This window comes from Ahaetulla prasina, chromosome 1, assembly GCF_028640845.1.
Source record: "Ahaetulla prasina isolate Xishuangbanna chromosome 1, ASM2864084v1, whole genome shotgun sequence".
NCBI classification, from domain to species: domain Eukaryota; kingdom Metazoa; phylum Chordata; class Lepidosauria; order Squamata; family Colubridae; genus Ahaetulla; species Ahaetulla prasina.
In genome coordinates, this window is record NC_080539.1 from 57,490,687 (window position 1) to 57,514,028 (window position 23,342).

At 38.9% G+C, this 23,342-nt stretch overlaps 1 protein-coding gene across 3 annotated transcripts in view; it reads left to right on the top strand.

The window, feature by feature from the left end:
* The first annotated feature begins 12,861 nt into the window (after window positions 1–12,861).
* Window positions 12,862–23,342, top strand: part of SMYD2 (SET and MYND domain containing 2) — a 56,226-nt gene continuing 45,745 nt past the window's right edge. The window contains exons 1-2 of one of the 3 annotated variants that reach the window (XM_058165398.1): window positions 12,862–13,368; window positions 19,210–19,273. In XM_058165398.1, the coding sequence (XP_058021381.1) occupies window positions 13,187–13,368; window positions 19,210–19,273 (246 nt within the window). In that variant the 5' untranslated portion in view covers window positions 12,862–13,186. The remainder of the gene's footprint in view (window positions 13,369–19,209; window positions 19,274–23,342) is intronic. The other 2 variants (XM_058165399.1, XM_058165397.1) reach the window with 2 other exon arrangements.

Genomic DNA, 23,342 nt, shown 5'->3' on the forward strand with positions numbered 1-23,342 from the left:
TGTGGCTGCACTGCTCTGTTTCTAAAATTGCTTCTTGGTTGCCAAGTTCGGCTCCGGCTTCGGCCACATCCTTTGTTTGCTTGCCCATTCAAATTCTTATCCACCCCCGCCCCTGCTTCGTATGGCAGATGATTCCATTATTTCTGCCTTATATTGGTCTAGCCTCCCTCCTGCCTCACTTTTCATTAACCTAAGCAGCAAAAGCCAGGAGTAAACCGAAGCAGCTGGTTGCAGATTCCCACTATCAGACTATGCAACAGCTGCTTTGCAGAAGGGCCACACTGAAAACTGCCTACTGCAGATCTCCTATTATTCTAAGTGTCAGCCAACAGAGGAGAAAAGACGGAACAAATTCTTTATTTTTACCTATGCAATCACTGGTTTAGCTAGGCGAAAGGAAAGGGGCAAGGAAGGAAAGAGACTTGAAAATGTATCTAATCTCTCTTTTTGGATGTTACGTCTGTACCCAAATCAGGCTTTGCAGGTACATTCTTGGCATTGGATCACATTATTATCTATTTGTGCACCAGCATTCATTGGCTCTCTTTCACTGTTCAGTCTTGAAAATGATTTCTGGATTTTCAGTAAAAATTAATATCCACTGGTTAGTTATTTTTGGCAACACGTTGTTTGACAGCATTTAGTAGAAATGGCAAACAAGGGAACCAGAATATTTACACTCAAATAACTTCATTTAAACGAGGGTAATTTGAGAGTAAAATCTCTCTTTTTTCCCCCCTGAGGAATTACATTCATGACACTGACACCCCCTTCTGTTTCATATTTCCTAATTAACAATTTAAAAAACCTTAAATGTCAAAAACAGCCAATCAAGCCTAATCTTAAAACAATAAACAAAATCAGTGGATTGCATCCAGATTTAGCAGTGCTCCCCAAAAACTCAGCGAGGCTTATATTCCTGACTAATCCCTTCCACTTATTCCAGTGGTCTAAGCAAAACTATATTTGGATTTAACCGAGTATATTTTAGAAAGACCACATTAATGCAAAGGCTTTTTTCTATGCAGACGTTTACAATCAGCGAATTAATCACTGCAGATTCTCTTCAAAGTTAGCTTTCCTATAATCTATATGGGGAGAATACTCAATACAGAAAGTTAAAATAAAAGGATGCTTTCTTCAGTACTTCCTTTCATCACTTACAGTTCAGCCCACGTCTGATCACTGTGTGGAGATGCCATTAAAATGATGAAGTCAGTGGCCCTTTTTCTCCTGGACTTATTCCGTGACTAAGGTACGTGTTTAGTCTTCTTTGAATCCTCAAGGGCTCAAACAGGCTATTATCACCTAAAAATGATCAAGATCGCTTTTTAAATCTGAAATACTTCTATAAGAGGTTCTATGTAGTATAATTGAAAGTTAGACAATGGGCCTATAATATTATGAAGAGTCAAGGATAAAAATTCTAACGTAATTGTGGATGATCAACTAGCAGATCATCCGAGGTATTGAATTAAATAGCTAGAATGTTAAGAGGGATAAGATTCTTTCCTATTTTTTGTTCATATTATTGTACAAATTTTATACTGTAAACACCGCAGCTAAGCACATTACCTAATCTAGTCTAATCTAATCACAATATGCCATTCAAAAGTGACTACTGCTGTCACATCTCCACCTAAACCAGGTGAGTACTATCTGGAACTAGAAGTCAACTTGACATTCCTTGGGACACACTAATCTAATAAAATAAGTAATGAAAGATGGGACAATGGCACAAAATAATACATAGAATAAATTTGAGGATTTTCCATTTTTCCTTGGATAAGAATTTTCTTCCTTCCTTAATTCCTCCCTCCCTCCCTCCCTCCCTCCCTGAATACCAAAGTAATAGTAAAACAATAGAACAGAACAGAACAGAACAGAATAGAATATATTGCTTTATTGGCCAAGTGTGATTGGACACACAAGGAATTTGTCTTGGTGCATATGCTCTCAGTGTACATAAAAGAAAATGTACCAAATTTAAAATAATAGGAAATAAATATAAGTACTCAGAACTGATAGAAAAGCCATGTTTATATTAACTATATTCCTAACAAACAGGAAGCAACAGGTGAAGCTAAGCACAGTCACATCAGATACCTGTACAATTAGCACAGGGCCCTTCCCAAGGCTGCGTGCTCTTCCCACTTCTCTTCTCTTTGTATAGGAATGACTACATCTCTAACAATCCATCTGTTAAATTACTGAAGTTCACAGATGACACAACAGTGATTGGTCTCATTCGAGACAATGATGAATCCGCATACAGATGGGAGGTTGAACAACTAGCCTCGTGCTGTGACCGGAACAATCTGGAACTGAACACACTCAAAACTGTAGAAATTTTCACATTTCTAGCTTCTATCATATCGCAAGATCCAAAATGGACAGCTAACATCAAAAATGTCATCAAAAAAGGACAACAAAGAATATTCTTTCTGTGCCAACTCAGAAAGCTCAAACTGCCCACGGAGCTGCTGATCCAGTTCTACAGAGGAATTATTGAGTCTGTCATCTGCACTCTAGAATTGTCTGATTTGGTTCTGCAACCCAACAAGACAGACACAGACTTCAACGGATAATTAGAACTCCAGAAAAAACAATTGCTACCAACCTGCCTTCCATTGAGGACCTGTATACTGCATGAATCAAAAAGAGAGCTGTGAAAATATTTACAGATCCCTCACATCCTGGACATAAACTGTTTCAACTCCTACCCTCAAAATGAAGGTTTAGAGCACTGCACACCAGAACAACTAGATACAAGAACAGTTTTTTCCTGAACAGCATCACTCTGCTAAACAAATAATTCCCTCAACACTGTCAAACGATTTACTAAATCTGCACTACTATTAATCTTCTCATCATTCCCATCACCCATCTCCTTCCACTTATGACTGTAACTTTGTTGCTTGTAGCCTTATGATTTATACTGATATTGATAGTTTCCTGATTGCTTATTTGTAGCCTATGACTATCATTAATTGTTGTATCATTAAGTGTTAAATTTGTCCCCGATGACTATCATTAAGTGTTGTACCTTGATGAAGGTATCTTTTGTTTTATGTATACTGAGAACATATGCATCAAAACAAATTCCTTGTGTGTCCAATCACACTTGGCCAATAAAAAAATTCTATTCTATTCTATTCTATCATTTTGCTGGACCCAGGAATCATATCTTCTATCTTGCCTCCTCTGCTTTGTGGCTCTATCAGAGATTTGTATGGCTACACTCTGTTAGTTTTTTATAAGGCCCTCAAAACTGGCTCTTTCCTCAAATATTTAGGCCAGAATATTAAGTGAACTTTCATGATTGGTGGGTTTATTTCTGTTTTTATGGTAAAAATGGGATTTTTTTTAAAACTGAAGTTTTGATTTCTGGTTTATTGGTTGCTCAGTGTTACTGCTGTTTAACTTCTTGTACAACACCTATGAGATGGGCAGCTATAGAAATTGTGTGTGTGTGTGTGTGTGTGATGTGTAAATAAATATCTTTTGCAGACTATGCTGGATTAATCCCTTAAATCATTTCCAAAAGAAGCAGGAGGAGGAGGAAACCACTGAGCAGAAATACTATATTGGGATGACGGCTTACTCTTAACACGAGGCAATCAAGATTATTGCCAGAATACTCTTTGTTTAATTGTGTGGCAGCACCAACTTATTTAAAACAACCGAATATTTATCCCAGCCTTGCTTTGAGCAAGGTCCATTTGGATAGGCAGAACTACAAATCCCATAATCCCCAGATGACTCAACCAAGAGTCTCAGATGCACTGATTGAAGAAAAAAAAGATTATGTAGTGGCACACGTACATATCTAAGCCCATATGCAGCATCCTACAAGCCGTGGAGCCTGGGGCCTCTTGCCCCAGTTTGCCATTAGTCATCTTCAAGGCAGGGAAATTTGGGAACTAAACTAAGGCTGCTGAGCTTTGCTTGGGATGACACTGATATATATTCAAGCCAATGTCTTTCAAATGTTATTGTGATTCACCTTCCCCTCCTTCCTTCCCCTGCTTCAGTTATCTTGCTGGCTCTGAATTTTTTTACTTTTGTCTCGAACCTCAGCTGTCTTCAGTTTATTGCAGATGACTGCTATTATCTTTCTCTTTTATCCGCTTCACTGTGTCTCATTTTCCTAAAGTACCTGGCACCCATTTTTCCATAACATTGTTCCTTTGTTTCAGGAAAAGCATAATTTCAGGAGACAGCAGAAACATAGTTCAGAAGGCCAGGAGGTGACATCCTCTCTCACCTGATCTTTATTCATATCTGGTTTTAATTGCATTCTTTTTTATTTTCCATTTCTCAAGCACCTTGAAACTCCCTTCCTCCCCGACAGGAAGATGCATTTTGTTTCTCATAAAATTGCTTTCCTATGGCATTTCTATTCTTCAGAGATGTAAGGCCCGCTTGGCCTCTGGTGGCTCTGTCCTGCGCATTGAACTGTTGGCCTTCATGTAGCTTATTCCTGTTACAACTTGATGTTATTCTTTTTCCCCAGTTGCACCATAATGGACTTTTAAAATGTTCCATGGCCAATGAGTTCAGAATGAATGTTCGTAGGCATATGTTTAACACCACAGCTACGTTTTTCCATCCCTTCTCACAGTTAAGTTGATGCCTCTTTAGCGAAGCAAATTTTCTCCAGTTCATTCAAAATGCAAACTATACAAATATAATTATAATAATATAGTATACTGTACTACACTACACTACACTTTACTATTATATATCAATCACATTTCTGTATTGCGCATCTCCCACACAGAGGAACCTTGTGTGGTGTACAATAAAATGTTAAACTATAAAGCAGAATATATAAAAAGTTTTTAAAAAATTAAGAAGAGTCAAGAGATTAAAATTATTTAAAATTTAAAAGTAGTTAAAAGGTGAAGGAAGAATTTGCAGAGGACTAACCAGCCCCATGGCTCCATGTTCCCCTGGGCTCCCCATAAGAGGCTACAGAGCCATGTTTTGACTCCTATTCAAGAAGCAAGCATTTTAACATTTTGTTTGCACAGAATATGGGTTCTGTGGCTGATTGGTGAACCCATAGAATGTCTCTCATTGTGTAAATTATCCAGTTTTGTGTAGGGGTTAAGGCACCAGGCTAGAAACCAGGAGATTATGAGTTCTAGTCCCATGTTAGGTATGAAAACTGACTGGGTGACTTTGGGCCAGTCATTTTTTCTCAGTCCAATTCACCTCATACAGTTCTTGTTGGAAAAATAGGAGGAGGAAGGAGCATTAGATATATTCACTGCCTTGAGTTATTTATAAAAAACAATAAAGGTGAAATAAAAAAGATCTAAAACAAAATAAATATTTGTTCTTTAATGAAGTTCCACTAGTAACAAAAATGGCACAGGAAGTTATGGGAAAACATGATGAATTTCAAATGGTGGTGAGTGTGGTTGGAACTAAAACAAGATATTTTAATAGGAGTTCTCAAATCCTCTGCTTGAAATAAAATTCCCTAACCCACCAGGCTTGAAATCTTAGGTCTAGAAAGCCTTGAACTACATCATCTACGTTTTGACCTATGCTTAGTTCATAAGATTATTTACCAAAATGTTCTACCTGTAAATGAATACTTTAATTTCAACCATAATAATACAAGGGTCATTAATAGATTTAAACTCAATGTAATTCACTCTAATCTTAATTTTAGGAAATATGACTTTTGGAATAGTATAGTAAATGTCTGGAGCGATCTACCTGATCCTGTTGTTAGTCTCTCTAATCCTCATACCTTTTACCTTAAACTGTCTACCGTGGACCTTTCAGGTTTCTTAAGAGGTCCCTAAGGGGTCGTGTATAAGCACACCAGCATGCCTACCATCCCTGTCCTACTGTTCCTAATTATATGTAATCATTCTATGTGTTTATGGTTATGTTTTGCCAATTTATATCCTTTTTTTTGTGCCAAAAAATTTTCATGTGTCCATGTCTGTGTCTGTTACTTTTTTCTTGTATTTGTTGACAAATAAAATAAATAAATAAATAAACAAACAAACAATCTTTAAATTACATAAATATATAGGGCAGTGATGGTGAACCTTTTTGGCACTGAGTGCCCAAACCAGAACACGCGTGCACATGCACGCCCACACGCCAGAAACCCAAAGATCAGCTGGCTGCTGCGAATGCGAATAGTCTAGGCCCGCATACACACATGCATACCAGCTAGCTGGTTTTTGGGTTTCCGGTGCTCCAGTGCGCGCAAAGACCAGCTGGCGCACCAAAAACCAGAAGAGCAGCTGGCTATGGCACGCATACCCACAGAGAGGGCTCTGCATGCCAACTCTGGCACCTGTGCCATAGATTCGCCATCACGGATATAGAGGAATGGCGCAATAAAAACTGGAAACACTCACAAATTACCCTTCTCTACAAAGAGAATGTCATCTTACCCCCTTCCTTGGCCCAAATTTAGCTTAACAGATAGAAAATTTCTGAATTCTACTTTAAAGTAAAATGCTGAGAGAATGAACAAGAGAATCAGTATTTTTATTTTATTTATTTTATTAGATTTTTATACCGCCCTTCTCCCGAAGGACTCAGGGCAGTGAATGTTATACTCATGTATCAGAGCCAGAACAATTTTTCTAGAAGTAAGAAAGTAATAAATTAACTTGCCTTTGGCATCCAGTCAGAACACTCTTCTAATGCCATTAGCTATGTCTATACTGTGTCCTACATTTTATATGTCTTTATTTTAGCTAAGAACATATGGAGGACAGCAGCATCAGCTTTTTATTATGTGAAAATTCGATGGAAAAGATGGAAGAATTTGTAAGGTCAAGAAGAGGAGAAGTCTCTTTAACCACCAATTCTTTAGACAAAGGGAGCTAAGCTTTCATGGTTTTCATTTATGTAGTATACAGAGCCACAATGTTGCTGAAGTCAAAAACAGCATGGAAATAACTCAAAGATGAACAAAACAAATGGTGACTTAACAGCTGCCCCCTTTGGAAGACAACTCCGTAAAGTGCTGAATACCTCTGGTGTGGTTGTTTTCAATAATCAACAGCTTATTTTTCTAACGGGGCTGTCCTTGACAGAGACAAAGAGCTGTGTGTAAGGAATGACATATTAACCGTGACCTACTCATTAGTATCCATTCAAATCTTTTCTAACAACTGTACAGCTAAGCAAATCTCCTTGGAGTATCACACAATTCAATTCTATATTCAACTCTTTTCTATGTTTTTTTTTTAATGAAGATATCCTTTCAGTATATGGAAAAGTATAATACAGGTATAATGAGTGGCACCTTTCTTCCTTCCATGACATGCATGGCTTTCCACTCCAAAACATTATATTGCAACAACTCTTGGATTTTATTGTGCAAAGCTTAAAATCAAGAAAGAATACTTTCCTTTTAGTACACAACCAAAGAACTTGATGCAATCTACCAAACAAATATTGTTATCGATTTTCTATGCCAAGGATATGATCCAAAGCAAATCAAGCACTATTAGACTTCACTGATTGCAGCGTACAGTTAAGATTGCATTTAATTCAATGAATGTAATTTAGAATACTTGTGGGTTCAGCCTAGAAGTCCACCTGGCAACATAATACTTCCAATTATTTAAAGAAATTAAATTATTTTCAGTAGCTAATAACTTCTCTGTTATTAATACCTTAAAGATAAAAACCAAAAATACTGGATCAAAGGTAACTAAACGTGCAAGAGGTCAGAGGAAACTGGCTTTAATTCAGAAATCCTTTTGCCTAGTTGAGTTTATTTTCTTTAATTTTTTTCATCTGTGAGATAAATATACCCTAATATACATATGGAACATTCAAATCTATTCAACTGTAAGATGAACCCAGAGAGTCTATATTAGTAGACTCTAGTATACTACTAGATTTCTGAAATTCATCTGAACATATATATTAGGTCAAAACTTGCGTCTCAGCCGAGTTGCCAGTTCAGTTGTGAAGATGTATTCCATATGCTTTTATTTACTTAATCCCTGATAGGGCTGGTAGGGCAAAATGGATTTAATATAGCATGACAATTGAGACGCTGCTGTTTCTGATAAAAAGCTATTATGAACTTCTAGCCATCTAAGAACTGGATGTCATTTTCATACTTAACAGCTGCCCTTGCCTTTTCTTATCACCGCTTTCCTAATCTGTTATTGAAGACAGATCTGTGCTGCTGTCACTCCTTGTCTTTGCAGATTTCCTGGAAGACTGATAGATTTAAAATGCATTCAGAAATGCCGACACACTGAAAAGACCTTGCAACTTTTACAGCTTAGTTATGTCACTAAATTGTATATCTGTGTTTCTATCTCAAATCTGTGAGATGTCTATGTCTCAGACACACAAATATTTATTTCAAAAACCGAACTGTCATTGCCTGTGAATTTATATATCATCCAGGATCAGAGCTGAGGCCAACCAACAAGTTGCTTTTTAGAAACATATTTAGCAGTCTGACAAGCACCATCATTTTTATAATTCTGTATGAAAAAGTTGTTTAATCATTCAAATTGTTCTGATGCTTAATTATTTAAATGATACTAACCTTCAATCAAATTTTACTGCAACACAACTCTATGTGCAGATCCATCCTGTGCACTAGTTGGCACTTGGTGGACTGAAGCTCTGCTCACAGTCACTCATGTCTTAGTCACCTCCCAATTAGACTATTGCAATGTGTTCTACTTGGAAGTGCCCTTGAAGAGCATCCAGAACCTGCAACTGAACCAGAATGCAGTAGTGCAGTGCATGGAGTTCTGGATACATGTCCACGTAATACCAGTTTTGTGAGTTTCACCAGTTCCCAATAGGTTTCCAACAGGGGTGAAATGCTCCTGGTTCGGACCGGATCGCCTGATGCGGTAGCGACGGCGATGGGTGGTTTGGAGAACCGGTAGCAAAAATCCCTGCCCCCACCCCACCCCAGCTGAGCCGTGTGATCATCAGGTTTTGTTTTGTTTTTTAAAGCATTTTTTCTTCAGCTGAAAAAATGCTTTTAAAAGTAAAAAAACCAAACCCTCTGATGATCGTGTGGCTCAGCTGGGATCGTCAGAACACTTTAAAAGCATTTTTTCTACAACCTCTTCAGCCAAAGAGGTTGTAAAAAAAAAAAGCTTTTAAAAGGCTCCTCTGGCAATCCCAGCTGAGTTGCCTGATTGCCAGAACATTTTAAAAGCATTTTTTTTACAACCTCTTTGGCTGACAACTCAGACAACTCAGCTGGGTTCGTCAGAACCCTTTAAAAGCTTTTTTTCCTCTGGCGATCCCAGCTGAGTTTCCTGATCATCACAGGCTTTTAAAAAGCATTTTTTTTGGCTGAAGAGGTTGTAGAAAAAATGCTTTTAAAAGTAAAAAAAAAAATGAAGTTGGCCACACCCGCCTAGTCACATTACCCCCCCCACCAAGCCATGCCCACAGAACTGGTAATAACAAATTTTACATTTCACTCCTGGTTTCCAAGTGCATCAAAATGCTGATCGTCACCTACAAAACCCTGCATAGGACAGGTGCAGATTACTTATAAGACTGATGTATGTAATGATCTAATTAAATCAGATTTAGCAGGATAGACACACTTCTGTCAAACATCAATTGTTTAGACCCAGGAGATATAATTTTGCAGTACCTGCCCTACGGAACATCCACCTCCCAAATGATTCAGATGGTTCCAACTTTATTAGCTTTCCATAAGATTTGGAAAACCTGGCAATTCCCCCAGATATTGAGGTCAGGATTTCGGTTGAGTCCAGTACGTATGCTTTACAATGTGTTGCGGACAAGGTTTGCTTGGAGCCTCAATCGCATTGTGTCATGCTGAACTCATTTTACCCAACCCCATTTTATGATTTTCATTTATTTATTTTTGGATTTTATTGTGATACTTTTATCAATCTACATTGTAAGAAATTTTGGAACAGCACTGCTGGAAAGCTAGATGGTTACATATTAAATGATCACATAAACAGAATGTAAAGCAATTAAAAGGAATAAAATTGTTGGAAGTTTTTTTGTTATATTCATAACAAAGACATGTTCAACTCTGTTCATCTGTTGCACTCCCCATTTTTTAAAATCAATTTCTGTCTGTTAATTGTAGCCATGGCTAAGTCATCAAACTAATGCCTTGGGAAATCTGACATGAGTAATATCATTAGTAGTATTTAAGTTGATTTAATAACATTAATGAAAATGGTAAACATTACCAGAAAAATAAATGATCCACTATATTCTGGTGTGAATGAAGTGTTAGATTATTCTACTGTTCTACTAATGCAGCTTGACAAATCTAATTGGCTTCAGAAAAGCATTACTGACTGAGATGACAAGGAAGGAGGGAGAGTACTATAATATTCTATAGTAGAAAGATCCATGCTATACAGGAAAGTGCATTTATTCTGTAAAACGATGGCCAGTCGTAGCTTAAGGAGGGATCAGTTATTCGCTGGATTCACACATAATTTTCAAAAATATTTTTGAACACACCATAGGTTGGATCTGTATATCTATATCCATATAATTATTTCAACTATGATTAAGCCCCAAATATTCATTCATTCATTCTTAGCATGCCATAATGACTCTACTGGCAATGGGGTTACAATCAAGTTATTTGTAGTAAAGCATTTAAAGTATCAACAATATCAATTAATAAAATGATCTCAGGTTATAATCACAAAATCACATCAAAAACACAAGTTCAAACAAGAAAATAATTAAATTATTGCATGTAAGCACCAAATTCTGACATGAAAACTGAAGAAATATACAAATGCAAATATAATCATGCTGAAGACTCACTAGAATCCATTAGTCTTATGTTATTTGCCCTTCATCAATACCGCTGATTTGAATTCTCTTAAAACTGATTTCTGTGTTCTTGGGAATAAACACGCATGAGCAATCTCATTTACGACTGAGGTTACAATAAACTACAATTTGCTATTATCATGATCTGTTTACTAAACCACTGTTAAATCAAATGACATCCCTGCAGTTTAATTCAAGGTGCTAACTAGTCTCAAATTATTTATTTTTGATTCAATCTTATGCATACTTACTTAGAAGTAACCCCTACAGTGTTCATTGAATTGATTTCCAGATTAGTTTGTATAGGATTACAGCTTCAGTTTAATATTAGTGTGTGATTTGGTAGGGTGAGCATCATCAATGAAACAGTATTTTTCCTTCTCTCATGAATGGTTATTTACCCATAGACTTATGGATTTCTATGTAAAATAAATATGTACATCCTGAGCATTCATCCTTATCTAATTGTCCTCAATTGCTTAGAAGCACAAATTGTTGAACTAACAATGTCTGTAACAGAATTACAAATACCTGCTCCCAAGTGAATAAAAGAATAGCATATAAACTTTCTATGTGGGTAGTGTAGGAAGAAAAATCCAGTTCCAGTTCCAAGCCAGGAATAAGATGGAAGCTGCTTAAGAAAGATCCATTTATTGGTGAACAGAACCAACACACACCAGAGGTGGTATTCAGCAGGTTCTGATCAGTTCTGGAGAATCGGTAGCAGAAATTTTGAGTAGTTTGGAGAACCGGTAAATACCACCTCTGACTGGCCCCGCCCCCACCTATTCTCTGCCTCCCAAGTCCCAGCTGATTGGGAGGAAATGGGGATTTTGCAGTAACCTTCCCCTGGAGTGGGGTGGGAATGGAGATTTTACGGTATCCTTCCCTGCCATGCCCACCAAACCAAGCCACGCTCACAGAACCGGTAGTAAAAAAAAATTGAATCCCACCACTGACATACGAATAGCATGCAGCTCTGGGAGAGCTGAAAAAATTGAGTTGAGAGTAGGGGTCATGAGAGCAGGGGTCATGTAGGGGTCATGGCTGGCTCTATAGGCAAAAGGGGAAATGCAAACCCTAGGTGTTTGTCTGAGCTAATCTTGTCTTTTCTAATTGCTTATCTGGAGTTTCTGTCTGACCCACTCTTTCTGAATGGATTACCAAATCTGTATTTCTAAAAGCTGGCCTCCTGAGTTTCTGCTTGGGGCAGGGAGACTGGTGCTGGTTTCTGCCTCTCTTTAAGATTTTTTCCCATTTTTCCTTTAGGGGAAATATTCTATCCTGCCTTTTTAATATACTCCAAAATGTTTCATTCTCTAGGAGGGTGGGCGAGTGCTGACTTTCTAGAGTAGCAAACAACCAAGAACAAATCCATTCTGCAGCAGATTTCTGAGTATAATATCCATGTGAACTTATCCATGAACACGAATAGCGTCTACTTATACCCATTTGTATGGCTGTAAATTAAAACAGTATATGACCCTTTCGACCCTTGAAATGAGCATACAAAGAACACACTTAGGTCCTTTGTCCTATCTGCTGGCTTTATCCAATGATTTGTCAATGATTTAAGACTAAATCAGAATGGATTTGTTGCCCCCACCCCACTAGACCATTCTACAATTTTATCAAATTTAGATATTATCATCCCACTGTCATTTAGAAGGGATATTAGTTTAATTAAATTTCAATAGTTGAACTGAAAACTCTATTAATTATCTGGCCATAATATCTACATTTCATCAACTGTAACCTGCTTGAAAGAAACTTGCTATGTACTTTTTAAACTTCCGTAAATATCACACGAATCATATTTTACTACTACTCCATTTTTAGTGGGTTCCCCCTCCCACCCCAAATTCTGGATCCTAACCGATTCGTAGTAATCAGACCGTTTTTATTTCTACTGTAGATTGGCCCAGAGCCCCTACCTCGACAACAAGACCGCCTGCACCCAAAACGATGCCACTAGGCGCGATGTGGTTCTTGCACAACTTACGGGTGCAAAAGCCCAGCCACTGCGCGTGGTTTTAATACATCGCGGGGGAGCAAAGGAGGCGCTCGGGGAAGACGCAGCAAGCCTCGGGCTCCTGCAATTGCGCCGTCGAAACTTTTCCTTCCAATAGAGGCTGGCGGGCTATGCCCGATCTCAGCGGCACCCATTGCCTCTAGGACCCAGCGGGCTCCGACGCACTTTTTTCAGGGAGCCGGCGGCTGCCGCCGTTCATGCCCATGTATGTGCCGCGGTGGCTGACTCGTTGGAGCCGGGCGCTGCGGGTGGCGGCCGCTCCATTAATAGCCCCGCGAGAGGCGCCGCCATCCCGGAGCCGCGTTGCTTGAAGGCAGCGGCGCCCCTAGAGTCATGCGCGCCGCAGCCCCTTCCCAGATGGAACGCCTGGAGAAGTTCCAGAGCCCCGGGAAGGGCCGGGGCCTGCGGGCGCTGCGCCGTTTCGTCGTTGGGGAGCTGCTCTTCTCTTGCCCGGCCTTCACTTGCGTGCTGACCGTCAACGAGAGGGGCAACCATTGCGAATGCTGCTTTGCCAGGTACCGCGCAGAGGGAAGACAAGCTGCCGGCCGCCCTGGGAGGAAGGAGACGAGGCCGAGCAAAGTGATCCGCCCGGCGGCCTCCCCCACCCCAACACCTCCCCGGGTCCCACCACGATGCGATGGTCCCTCGCTTCCGGGTGGCTCCCGAGGGATGCGGGCGGGGCGGGGCGGGGGAGCTCGAAAGGCCTTCGTGGAACTTGCGCCCCTCGTGCTTTAAAAGAAGAAAAAAAAATATCTCCTCCTCCTCCCTAAACCCGGATGTTAGCGGTGGGCTGTGGCTAAAGGGCAGCCGCTTCCTCCTTCATCTCGTGTGCTTAATGCGGTTGTCAGACAGACAGCAGCTCAACAGGTGCCCGCCCTGCGTTGAGGGCCATCGCCTAAAGCTGTTCGGCAGGTAGAAACTGCGCAAGGAGTCTGGGTGTGTAGAAATCAAAATCAGAATCAGAATCGAGCTGTAGGGGACCTTGGAGGTCTTCTAGTCCAGCCCGCTGCTCAAGTAGGAAACCATATACCATTTCAGACAAGTGACTGTCCAGCCTCTTCTTAAAAATATCCAGTGATGAAGCACACACAACTTCTGAAGGCAGGTTGTTCCACTGGTTAATTGTCCTCACTGTTAGGAAGTTTCTCCTCAATTCCAGGTTGCTTCTCTCCTTGATTAGTTTCCATCCATTATTTCTTGTCCTGCCTACAGTTGCTTTGGAAAATAAATTGACCCCCTCCTCTTTGTGGCAGCCTCTCAAATACTGGAATAATGCTATCATGTGTCCCACCCTCCCCCTAAACCCAGTCTAGTTTCTCTAGTCTAGTCAAATCCAAATCCTGCAACTGTTCTTCATAAGTTTTAGTCTTCAGGTCTTTAATCGTCTTAGTTGCTCTTTGCACTTTTTGCAAAGTCTCAATATATGTAATCTGGTTACCAAAACTGGATGCAGTATTCCAGGTGTGGTCTTACTATTTCTTTATAAAGCGGTATTAATATGTCATCTCTAAGTGATAGAATACATGATTTTGATTCTATGCCTCCGTTTTAACAACAAAGGATTGTATTAGGCTTTTTGGCTGCTGTCGTACATTGCTGACTCATGAGTGATCATCCACTCAGTGAAGACAGGTTCCTGGTCGGCAAGGGGGAGGCACAGGTGTTCTGAACCGTTTCGGTCTCACCTTCTGCTGTTATTTCTCTTGACCCGCAGCTGAATTGTGGACCTAAAATGAGACCCAGGATGTAATTTCATTCACCGCCTGTTTCTTGCATTCTTCCTTCAGCCCATGCCATAAAGGGCAGTCCACATTGTCAAATAGAACAAATAAGCAGGGTTTGAATAGTTTGATTATGGTGCCTCAAGTTGGTGTCAACCTTTAGCAACTGCATAAATAGACCTTGTCTAGGACAGAGGTCCCGAGCCCTCAGTCGGTGGACTAGCACCAGTCCATGGCATGCCAGAAACTGGACCACACAATCAAGTGAAGCCCTGTCCGTGGGATACAGGCAGCACACAAAACACACCACTTCTAGTCCATGGAAAAACCTCTCTCCACGGAACTGGTCCCTGGTGCCCAAAAGGTCGGGGGGCTAGGATGATCCATCCCCAACTGGGCCCTTTAGGAGTTTTTCTGGTTTACCCATCACCACTGTAATAGGGCTCATTGTGATCTCCAGAAAACTGAGCCATTGCGTAATGTGTCCAAAAGATAAGTTAAGCCTGGTCGTATATGCTGTGGGTTTGGAACTCAGCACTGGGTTTATTCTGTGTTTCATTTGTTTGTTTGAGAATTGACCACAATGGGTCTGAGCAGACTTCTCCAACACCAACGTTCAGAAGCTTCAGGGAAAAACATATTGCATGCATGATTCTGATCTTTGTATAAACATGTTACAAAATCTGAATATCTTTTTCAAGGCCTTCATTGCTACTTATTTGGTTCCAGGGTTGGTGCATTTCTTGCTGATTCCTTTACTGAATCAGTCTACCATTTCTAAATCTTCATTGTCAGTTCTAAGATTTATAATCTAGTCCCATTTTTCCCCACTGTGTTCCTTGACATTCATTAGTTGCGCTTGTAGATCATTCCCATTTTAGATAATAAAATATATCGATAAAATAATATTTTAAATGCGCTCACAATATTGATTCTCCAACCTCTTTTTGTGTTTACCTCAGTGCCTGAGAGTGTCCAATTATAGAAAAATAGTATATTTCCATATATAAAGTCTGCATGTATTTGATAAGTTGGACACAATGCTTGAGGACAAAATGACACTTTGTAGTTCATAGATGGGTGGGAATGGCAAGGAGCAGTCCCTATGTGGACTTATTTGCAGGAAGATAAACTATTGAGGTCTGGATCTCAGGATGCCTAACTCCGTTGGCTGGGTTTCCCAGGAAAGTCCCATTCTTTTTCACGTTTCATTCTTCCTTGAATGGCCTTGCTTGGATTTCCCCAATCCTTTGAATCCACCAAGACCCCTTCAGAACTTTCTAAATCGGAACAATTTTAATGCAAACCTGGAAGTGTGATTACTTAGCAGAAAGTCTTATCTGGATAAGAGCTTGACATAAGCCCTAAGAGATGGGATATCTTTTATATTTTCTTGTCATCTTATTTTCCCAATTATTTGTTATTATAAATAATAGTGGATTAACCAATAAAAATAAAAAGCAATAAAGTACAATTATATAGTTAATTTTCTCTAGTTGCCTCTGCCTGTCCAGAATGGTCCATCTCTGAGTCCTATCAATTGAAGAATAACATTTTGAGAGATCCAGGAAATGTACTCAGTTGCAATTCCTACCCTCTAGATAGAATGATCTCCCTTCAGAGAATTGTGTTCTCACCCTTATTTTATTCAGGAAATTATTGAATGGTTGGTTGTTCTTCCAGGCCTTGGAGACAGGGTGACTGAGCCTTTGCTTTGCTTTGCTTTGTGTCAGTTTTTCTATTTTGTGCTTCTAGTCTGTATTCCTTTTACATAATTTTTTTTAGTTGTAAGAGAATCATTTGGAAGTCAAGTTGTCTATATATAAGTAAATAATCAAATAAATAAAAAATAGTGATTAAAATAAGCTAGCGTAAAAAAATGATCCATTCAATATTAAAATATGATTATCCTTTAAAATATACGAGTGATGGCTAATCTTTTTGCCATCACGTGCCAAAAGCAGGGGGAATACGGGGAGGTGAGTCACACGTGTGTGTTTCCATACCCATAATTCTATGCACCCCGTGCATGTACGTGCCCCCCCCCCCCCCGCGCTCCCCCTGCTTTTGGCACGTGATCTCCCCAGGCTCCAGAGCCTCTCTAGGAGCCTGGGGAGGGTGAAAACAGCCTTCTCCACCCCCCCGGAGACCCTCTGAAGGCTAGAAATGGCCCATTTGCTGACTTCTGGTAGAACTGGAAGACCCGTTTTTTGCTCTCCCCAGGCTCCAGAGCCCCTCTAGAAGCCTGGGTAGGGTGAAAACAGCCTCCCTCCCCCCGGAGGTCCTCTGGAGGCTGGAAATTGCCCGTTTGGGAGCTGAGCTCACGTGCCCACCGATATGGCTCCGTGTGCCATAGGTTCACCATCATAGATATATACTTTTAGTAGTTCAGATTTTTATAGGGAACTTAAACTTGCAACTAACATTTGTATTCATTTGAGCAGCCTGGATTTCCTCATTTCCTTGGGGCTTGACATGAACCTGAACTAATAACAGTCAAAGCAAATTGACGGTAGATAAGAGTCAACGGAATTCAAGGTGGGCTGGACTTAGATCTCTTGGGGGTTAGGAGGGACTCAAGACTCAGGACATGTTTGACACCTCCCTTGGGCTAAGCCTGGTCATCTCCTATAGAACTATTGAGCAATGCATTATTCTGTCCTATGATTATTTTATTTATGTATAAAAGGAAGTTTTATTGTGAAAAAAAGCTTGTAAAATTTATAGCTTAATAGATGGATTAACAGGAATATAACGCCAAAATGTTACTGCTTCCATAGGTATAAAGAGGCTAAGTAGCAGCCAGGTATTGCTAATCAAATGCCCTTGATCAATTAATCATCAGCAAGTATGACTATAAGAGCCAAAGTTTTAGGAGTTTGCTGATCTGCAGCATTAAGGTATAATGTTAATACAATGCCAAAGCGTAAAGACATCAGCAAGGATCTTAGAGAAGCAATTGTTGCTGCCCATCAATCTGGAGAAAGTTATAAGACTATTTCCAAGCAATTTAAAGTCCATCATTCTACAGTGAAGCAGATTATTCACAAATGGAAAACATTCAAGACAGCTGCCAATCTTCCCAGGAGTTGGACATCTCAGCAAATTCAGCCCAAGGTCAGACTGCAATACTCAGAGAAATTGCAAAAAATCCTAAAGTTACATCTCAGACTCTACAGGCCTTAAATGTTCATGACACTACAATTAGAAAAAGACTGAAAAACTATGGTTTGTTTGGAAGGATTGCCAGGAGAAAGGCTCTCCTGGCCATGGTAGCCCAGCTTAGATTTGCAAAGTTAATTTGGCTTTGCTGGATCTCATGGCTTCCCATATTTTCTGTGCATCATTTAAGCCCAAAGAATCACCATGGGAACACGGCTTAGTAACAGTACTGGATATCATAAGGGAAATCATAATATTTGGCAATGTTATGCTTAGGTGATAAGAACAGAAAGCAATTCTTATTAACCAAAGCATTTATTTATTTATGTACTAATAGTGTAAGATACAGAAATAGAAAAGAAAAGAAAGTGAACATAAAGATAAAACCAGAAACTTTTCTTTTGGGTTTAATGGGAAAAGATTTGGGGGGGAAAAACCTGGAATGCTGTATATGTTGATGGCAGCAAGATTACGTTATGCAAAAAATGGAAGGACACTTTGATTCCAACAATGGATGAATGGATGCAGATTCTAACAATGGATGCAGAAGTTGATGGAGTTAGCAGAGATGGCTGACCACTTTGATGAAAGACAAAAATACAACAACTTTGTTTCTACTTGGAAGCCGCTTCTGAATTTTGTGCTTGAGGTAGAAAAAAACTGAAACTTTGATTTTGGGTTAGATAAGTTTGTTGTTATAGAAATGGTTTATACTACCTTGTTTCCCCGAATATAAGACCCTTTCTTATATTTTTTGGAACCCTGAAATAAGTGCTTGGCCTTATTTTCAGGGAGATCTTATTATTTTGGGGCGTGTGGAGCAAGACGGGGCTCTTCTTGCCATCTTACCTGATTTCCAGCTCTGTCTCCCTAACCCTAACCAGACCGGCTACGCATGCATATTTTCGGGGAGGGCTTATTTTTTGGGGGGGGTTTCTTATTTTCGGGGAAACACGGTATTATGTAAAAGTAAAAAGTTGAGAGTCAGAAGTCAAAGCCCTTCCCTCCCCTCCCCCCTCTTTTCCTTCTCCTATCTTTCCTACTATTTTCGTTTGTGTTTCTGTATCTTATACTATTAATACAGGAGCAGAAAGCAATTCTTGAAAAGTAACTAGAAATAAAAATAAAGAGCAGAGGTAGACATAATTTGGGAGCTGGTGACCTGCTTAAAAATTCAAAAGACCATGGGCACTTTTACAGAATGGATCTAAGAAAATTGTCAAGTTGCAGTGAACTTAATAACCAGAAATATCAGCTGGCAGAGTGATGCCTATGGGCCGAAAACTGCCCACCCTGGTCTGGAGAATAAAGCTCATCTTGGCAACTTTTTATAATAATGATGATTGTTATATGAGTCTGCCTTTGTCCTTATAGGGATTACTAATTTTATTTTATTTTTTTTGCCTGCTGCAGTACTAAAGGCTGTTATTGTCATAAAGAAAGCATGACCATTTTGTACTTACTTCTGTTTAGGAAAGAAGGATTGTCCCGATGTGGAAAATGCAAGCAGGCTTTTTACTGCAATGTGGAATGCCAGGTGAGTAACCCAATAAATGTTGATTTTTGTTCTTAATGCTGTGTTTCTAAACGTCTTTATGTCAGATAATAATTTCCAGGTACTGTAGTTTGTAGAGGGAAACAGGGATTGAAAACGTCAGTGTAGCACAAAGAAAGGCTGCAGGGGGAAGTAAGGGGACGCTGTTGATCAGTGGGTCTGGTTGGAACTAAATCAAGACCTGAACCATTCTAAGAATTTGGAAATTATCAGAATGCAGTATTTCTCTGCCTTGGCTACTTTAAGTTGTGTGGATTTCAACTCCCAGAATTCCCTTGCTGGCTGGGGAATTCTGGGAATTGAAGTCCACACAGCTTAAAAGTTGCCAAGGTTGAAAAACACTGCCATAACAAGTCACTGAGGATCAGCTGTGCTGGATCATAGGACTGCTGAGCCATTAGATTAGTTGACTGCTACATGGCCCTAATTGCTTCAAAAGCTTCTGCCTACTTTTAGGGAACCAGATGGTTTAACGTTATTTCACTAAGCCGATGAGGAAGCTTGTGCCTATCTGAGCAATCAGAAATAAAGACTAGATTTAGCTTTGGTGTGTGTGTGTGTGTGTGTGGTGTGTGAGTGGGTGGGAGAATCTGTTTGCAAATGTACTTCATTGCTGCTAATAATAGTGTGTGTTTACAAACCAACTGTGCCTGGCTAGGTAGTTTTATACTTATATTACAGAGGAAGTACTATTAGGCTAATTTTGAATATTTATTACCACTTACAAAGCTTTTGTGCACAAAACAGGGGTTTTTAACCATAAGTTAAAAATGTTTTTCAGTTTAGAGCGTTCCTACATAATTGTTGTATGTGGATTTCCACTGCCACATTGAAGTTTTCTGTTTATATTCCAGATTTAAACTAATCTATGGAATCAGTTTGGAATTAATTTACATTGCTATACGGTTATATGTCAGGAAAGTAAGATCTAAGGAACCATAAAGAATCATATGAAAATGGAATTGAATCAGGCAAAATTATATAATCATAGCCAGTTTTACCCTAGAAAGATTGCTATATAGATGGATACTTTTGTAATCCTTGTCATTCATATACTAAGATGTCTTATTGCTACTTTTAATAAATGAATTGGAATCTATGTATCTTTTCTCCTCTTGAACTAACAGAGAATAAGAAACAGAAGCAAACTTTGCTTTTCTTCATTTTGGCCTGGAATAGTATGATGCACAGAAGCAAAACTGACAGTAGAATATTTAAGGATAGAAAGTAAAATGATGCACACAATAATAAATTGTTAGCCTATAGAGAAATTAAACTATTTGGGGAAGCTAAAATATATTAAAATTTAAAGATATAGGGGACAAGAGTGATTGCAAATGCTTGGACAAATATATAATTTGTTTATTATCTGAAGATTAGGAGACAGTATCATGACAAAAGCTTCACCACCAAAATAACCTTACTTCTGGTTATCACACTCCCAGACAATATCAGTCCTCTTTTTCTTTTCTACCTTCCTTTTTTTTCACCATCTAATATGACTGTCAAGGAAGAGCCATGCCATTCTTTCTTGAGTCTGAATTTTGCAAAAGGCTTTTGAAATTAGTCCAAGGCCATCATCCCTTTTTCTCCTCTTTCCGATAGATTCTTTCTGAGTCTATCTAGAACTGAGTCCCAGCTGAACTGTTCAGAATTGACAAAAACTGAGAAGAATTTGTTATCCTTATTAGAATTGCTGTTCGCACTCTGTGAATTTTGTGTGTGTGTGTGTGTTGCTGTTGTTAAATCACCAAAGCTGAGGTAATGCTTTTGGATATTGTCTGTTTTTAAATACTGCAGATCAGCTGACTTAGTTTTGTGTATCTGCATGCTTCTTATTTATTTTACTGTCTGGAAGGTTTCTGGGTATTGGTTTGATGAAACTGTCATTTACTGCAAATGTCCAGCAGTACAGCTGTAAATACCTCAGAAAAAGTAATTCTGCTTTCATTGGTAGGTGTGCAACAGAATTATATGGACTGAATCAAGAGAAATTAGGAATTTGATGGATTAAAACTGTTGACTATCCATATTATTCCTGTGCTCATGATTTTATAATGAATTGCATGAAGGGTCATGAAAGAGTCACAGGCATATTTTTCTTGATAGCTTTATAATATGGGAAGATGAATATAGCTTCACAGTGAATAAGTATAATAGCAGTATTACATTTTATATTTGAAATCATCTGAAATAAAATTATTTCAAGTTCTCTTCTAAATTTGTGTATTTCTTCTTTCAACTGGATTTACAAGTCATTGAAAACCAATCCACTTCATAAACCCTGAATAGCCATGTCTTCTGCTTTATCTGAACACCGTAAATTAATTCCACTCCCAGCTTTAATGCTCTGACTAGAACACTCTCTGACAGCATCCCCATCATGTGGGGTTGTTGTGGCCTGATCCCTTTTAGTGCTAGTGCCAGCTCACCACGATCAAAGGCAGAAGTAAATTAAGTACTTCCGGGGAATCTGCTGTTTTGCTGAAATTCCTTTTTCTTGAAGAAAAACCCACCTGAAGCCATCTTGTTCATCTACCATGTTTTACGGGGTGTATGGGAGGGGAAAGGGGAAAAATTATGTATCTTTTATTCCTCCTATGACTTTTCAATAGATTATTTTTGTATATGTATTGTATATTTGGATTCCCTTCTCAGCTTGTAATTATTCTGAATAAATTACGTACCTCTGGGGAATCTGACTGAATCTTCAATAGTAATGTGGATGATTAATTACCTTGCTTCTGGTTTAGCACTCTGGCTCTCACCACAAAGCAAGCCTGTAAATTGTCTTCCAAGAAGGAAGATTCTTCCACCAAGATTTTTGGACACTTAAAAGTTGAAGGCAGATTAAGATTTATATGAATCCTTAAGACGTACCATCATATAATAATTTCATGATGGCCCTCCTCCAGATATAATGGACATTGCACAGCTTTATTTACTATAGTTTCAAACATCTTGATTGTCTATATTCTGAGCTCAGAAATATGCTAGGTTATGATATGAATAAGAGCTATATCAAGTTTAAAGAAAGTAGTTTATAAAGTTTTTTTTTTAATTTGAATTTATATCCCGCCCTTCTCCGAAGACTCAGGGCGGCTTACATTGTGTTAAGCAATAGTCTTCATCCATTTGTATATTATATACAAAGTCAACTTTTATTGCCCCCAACAATCTGGATCCTCATTTTACCTACCTTATAAAGGATGGAAGGCTGAGTCAACCGTGGGACTTGAACTTGCAGTAATTGCAAGCAGCTGTGTTAATAACAGACTGCATTAGTCTGTTGAGCCACCAAGTTGTGGCTTGGAGTCAGTTAATTTATGTTTAATAGTTATGAGCACAGTGAATAATAGTAGTATAATAATAATAGTTCTTATCCCTTGCAATTCAAAGGGAAAGGCCCCCAAATTAAATTTGTTTGCAGCTGCATCTCTAGTTTTTATACAGCTATCTTAAATTAAAGTCATATTTTCATCTTGTTCAGATTGTAGTGTTGACGTGAATCTGGGGAGGATAACTCTAGTCTAGACCATTGCAAGACCTTCTTGCTCCAGGAATGGTAGTTAGTACCTAAGGTGTATGTATTCCTTTTAAGATATGGACTACATTCCCTCAACTAGAAGGTAGAAAACTATGTTTAAAAGTGTCTGTTTCACCAGGATTTTAATTTAAAGCCATCAGTTAAATTTAACATTAACTATGATTTACGTAGTTTTTGGATGTCTTTTCTTTTTGAATTTTGCTAGCTGCCTTGAGTACTTGTTTAAACAAAAAAAGATATATAAGTATCAAGAAATGTTACTTTTTGGACATGGCAACTATTATAACTTACGTGGTTCCACAATGATTTTCATTGTACTATGGTATATAATTTAAGATAGCTGGTCTTTTAACAACTTTCCAAAATAACCAGTTCCCCAATCAAGTCCAGATAATTTGCCAAACCTTATTAGTTATAATACGTTTCAAATTGAAGAATTTTAGATCTACTTCTCTCTGTTATGTTTCCACTTCAGAAACTGATTAGCGGTACTGAAAATAAGTA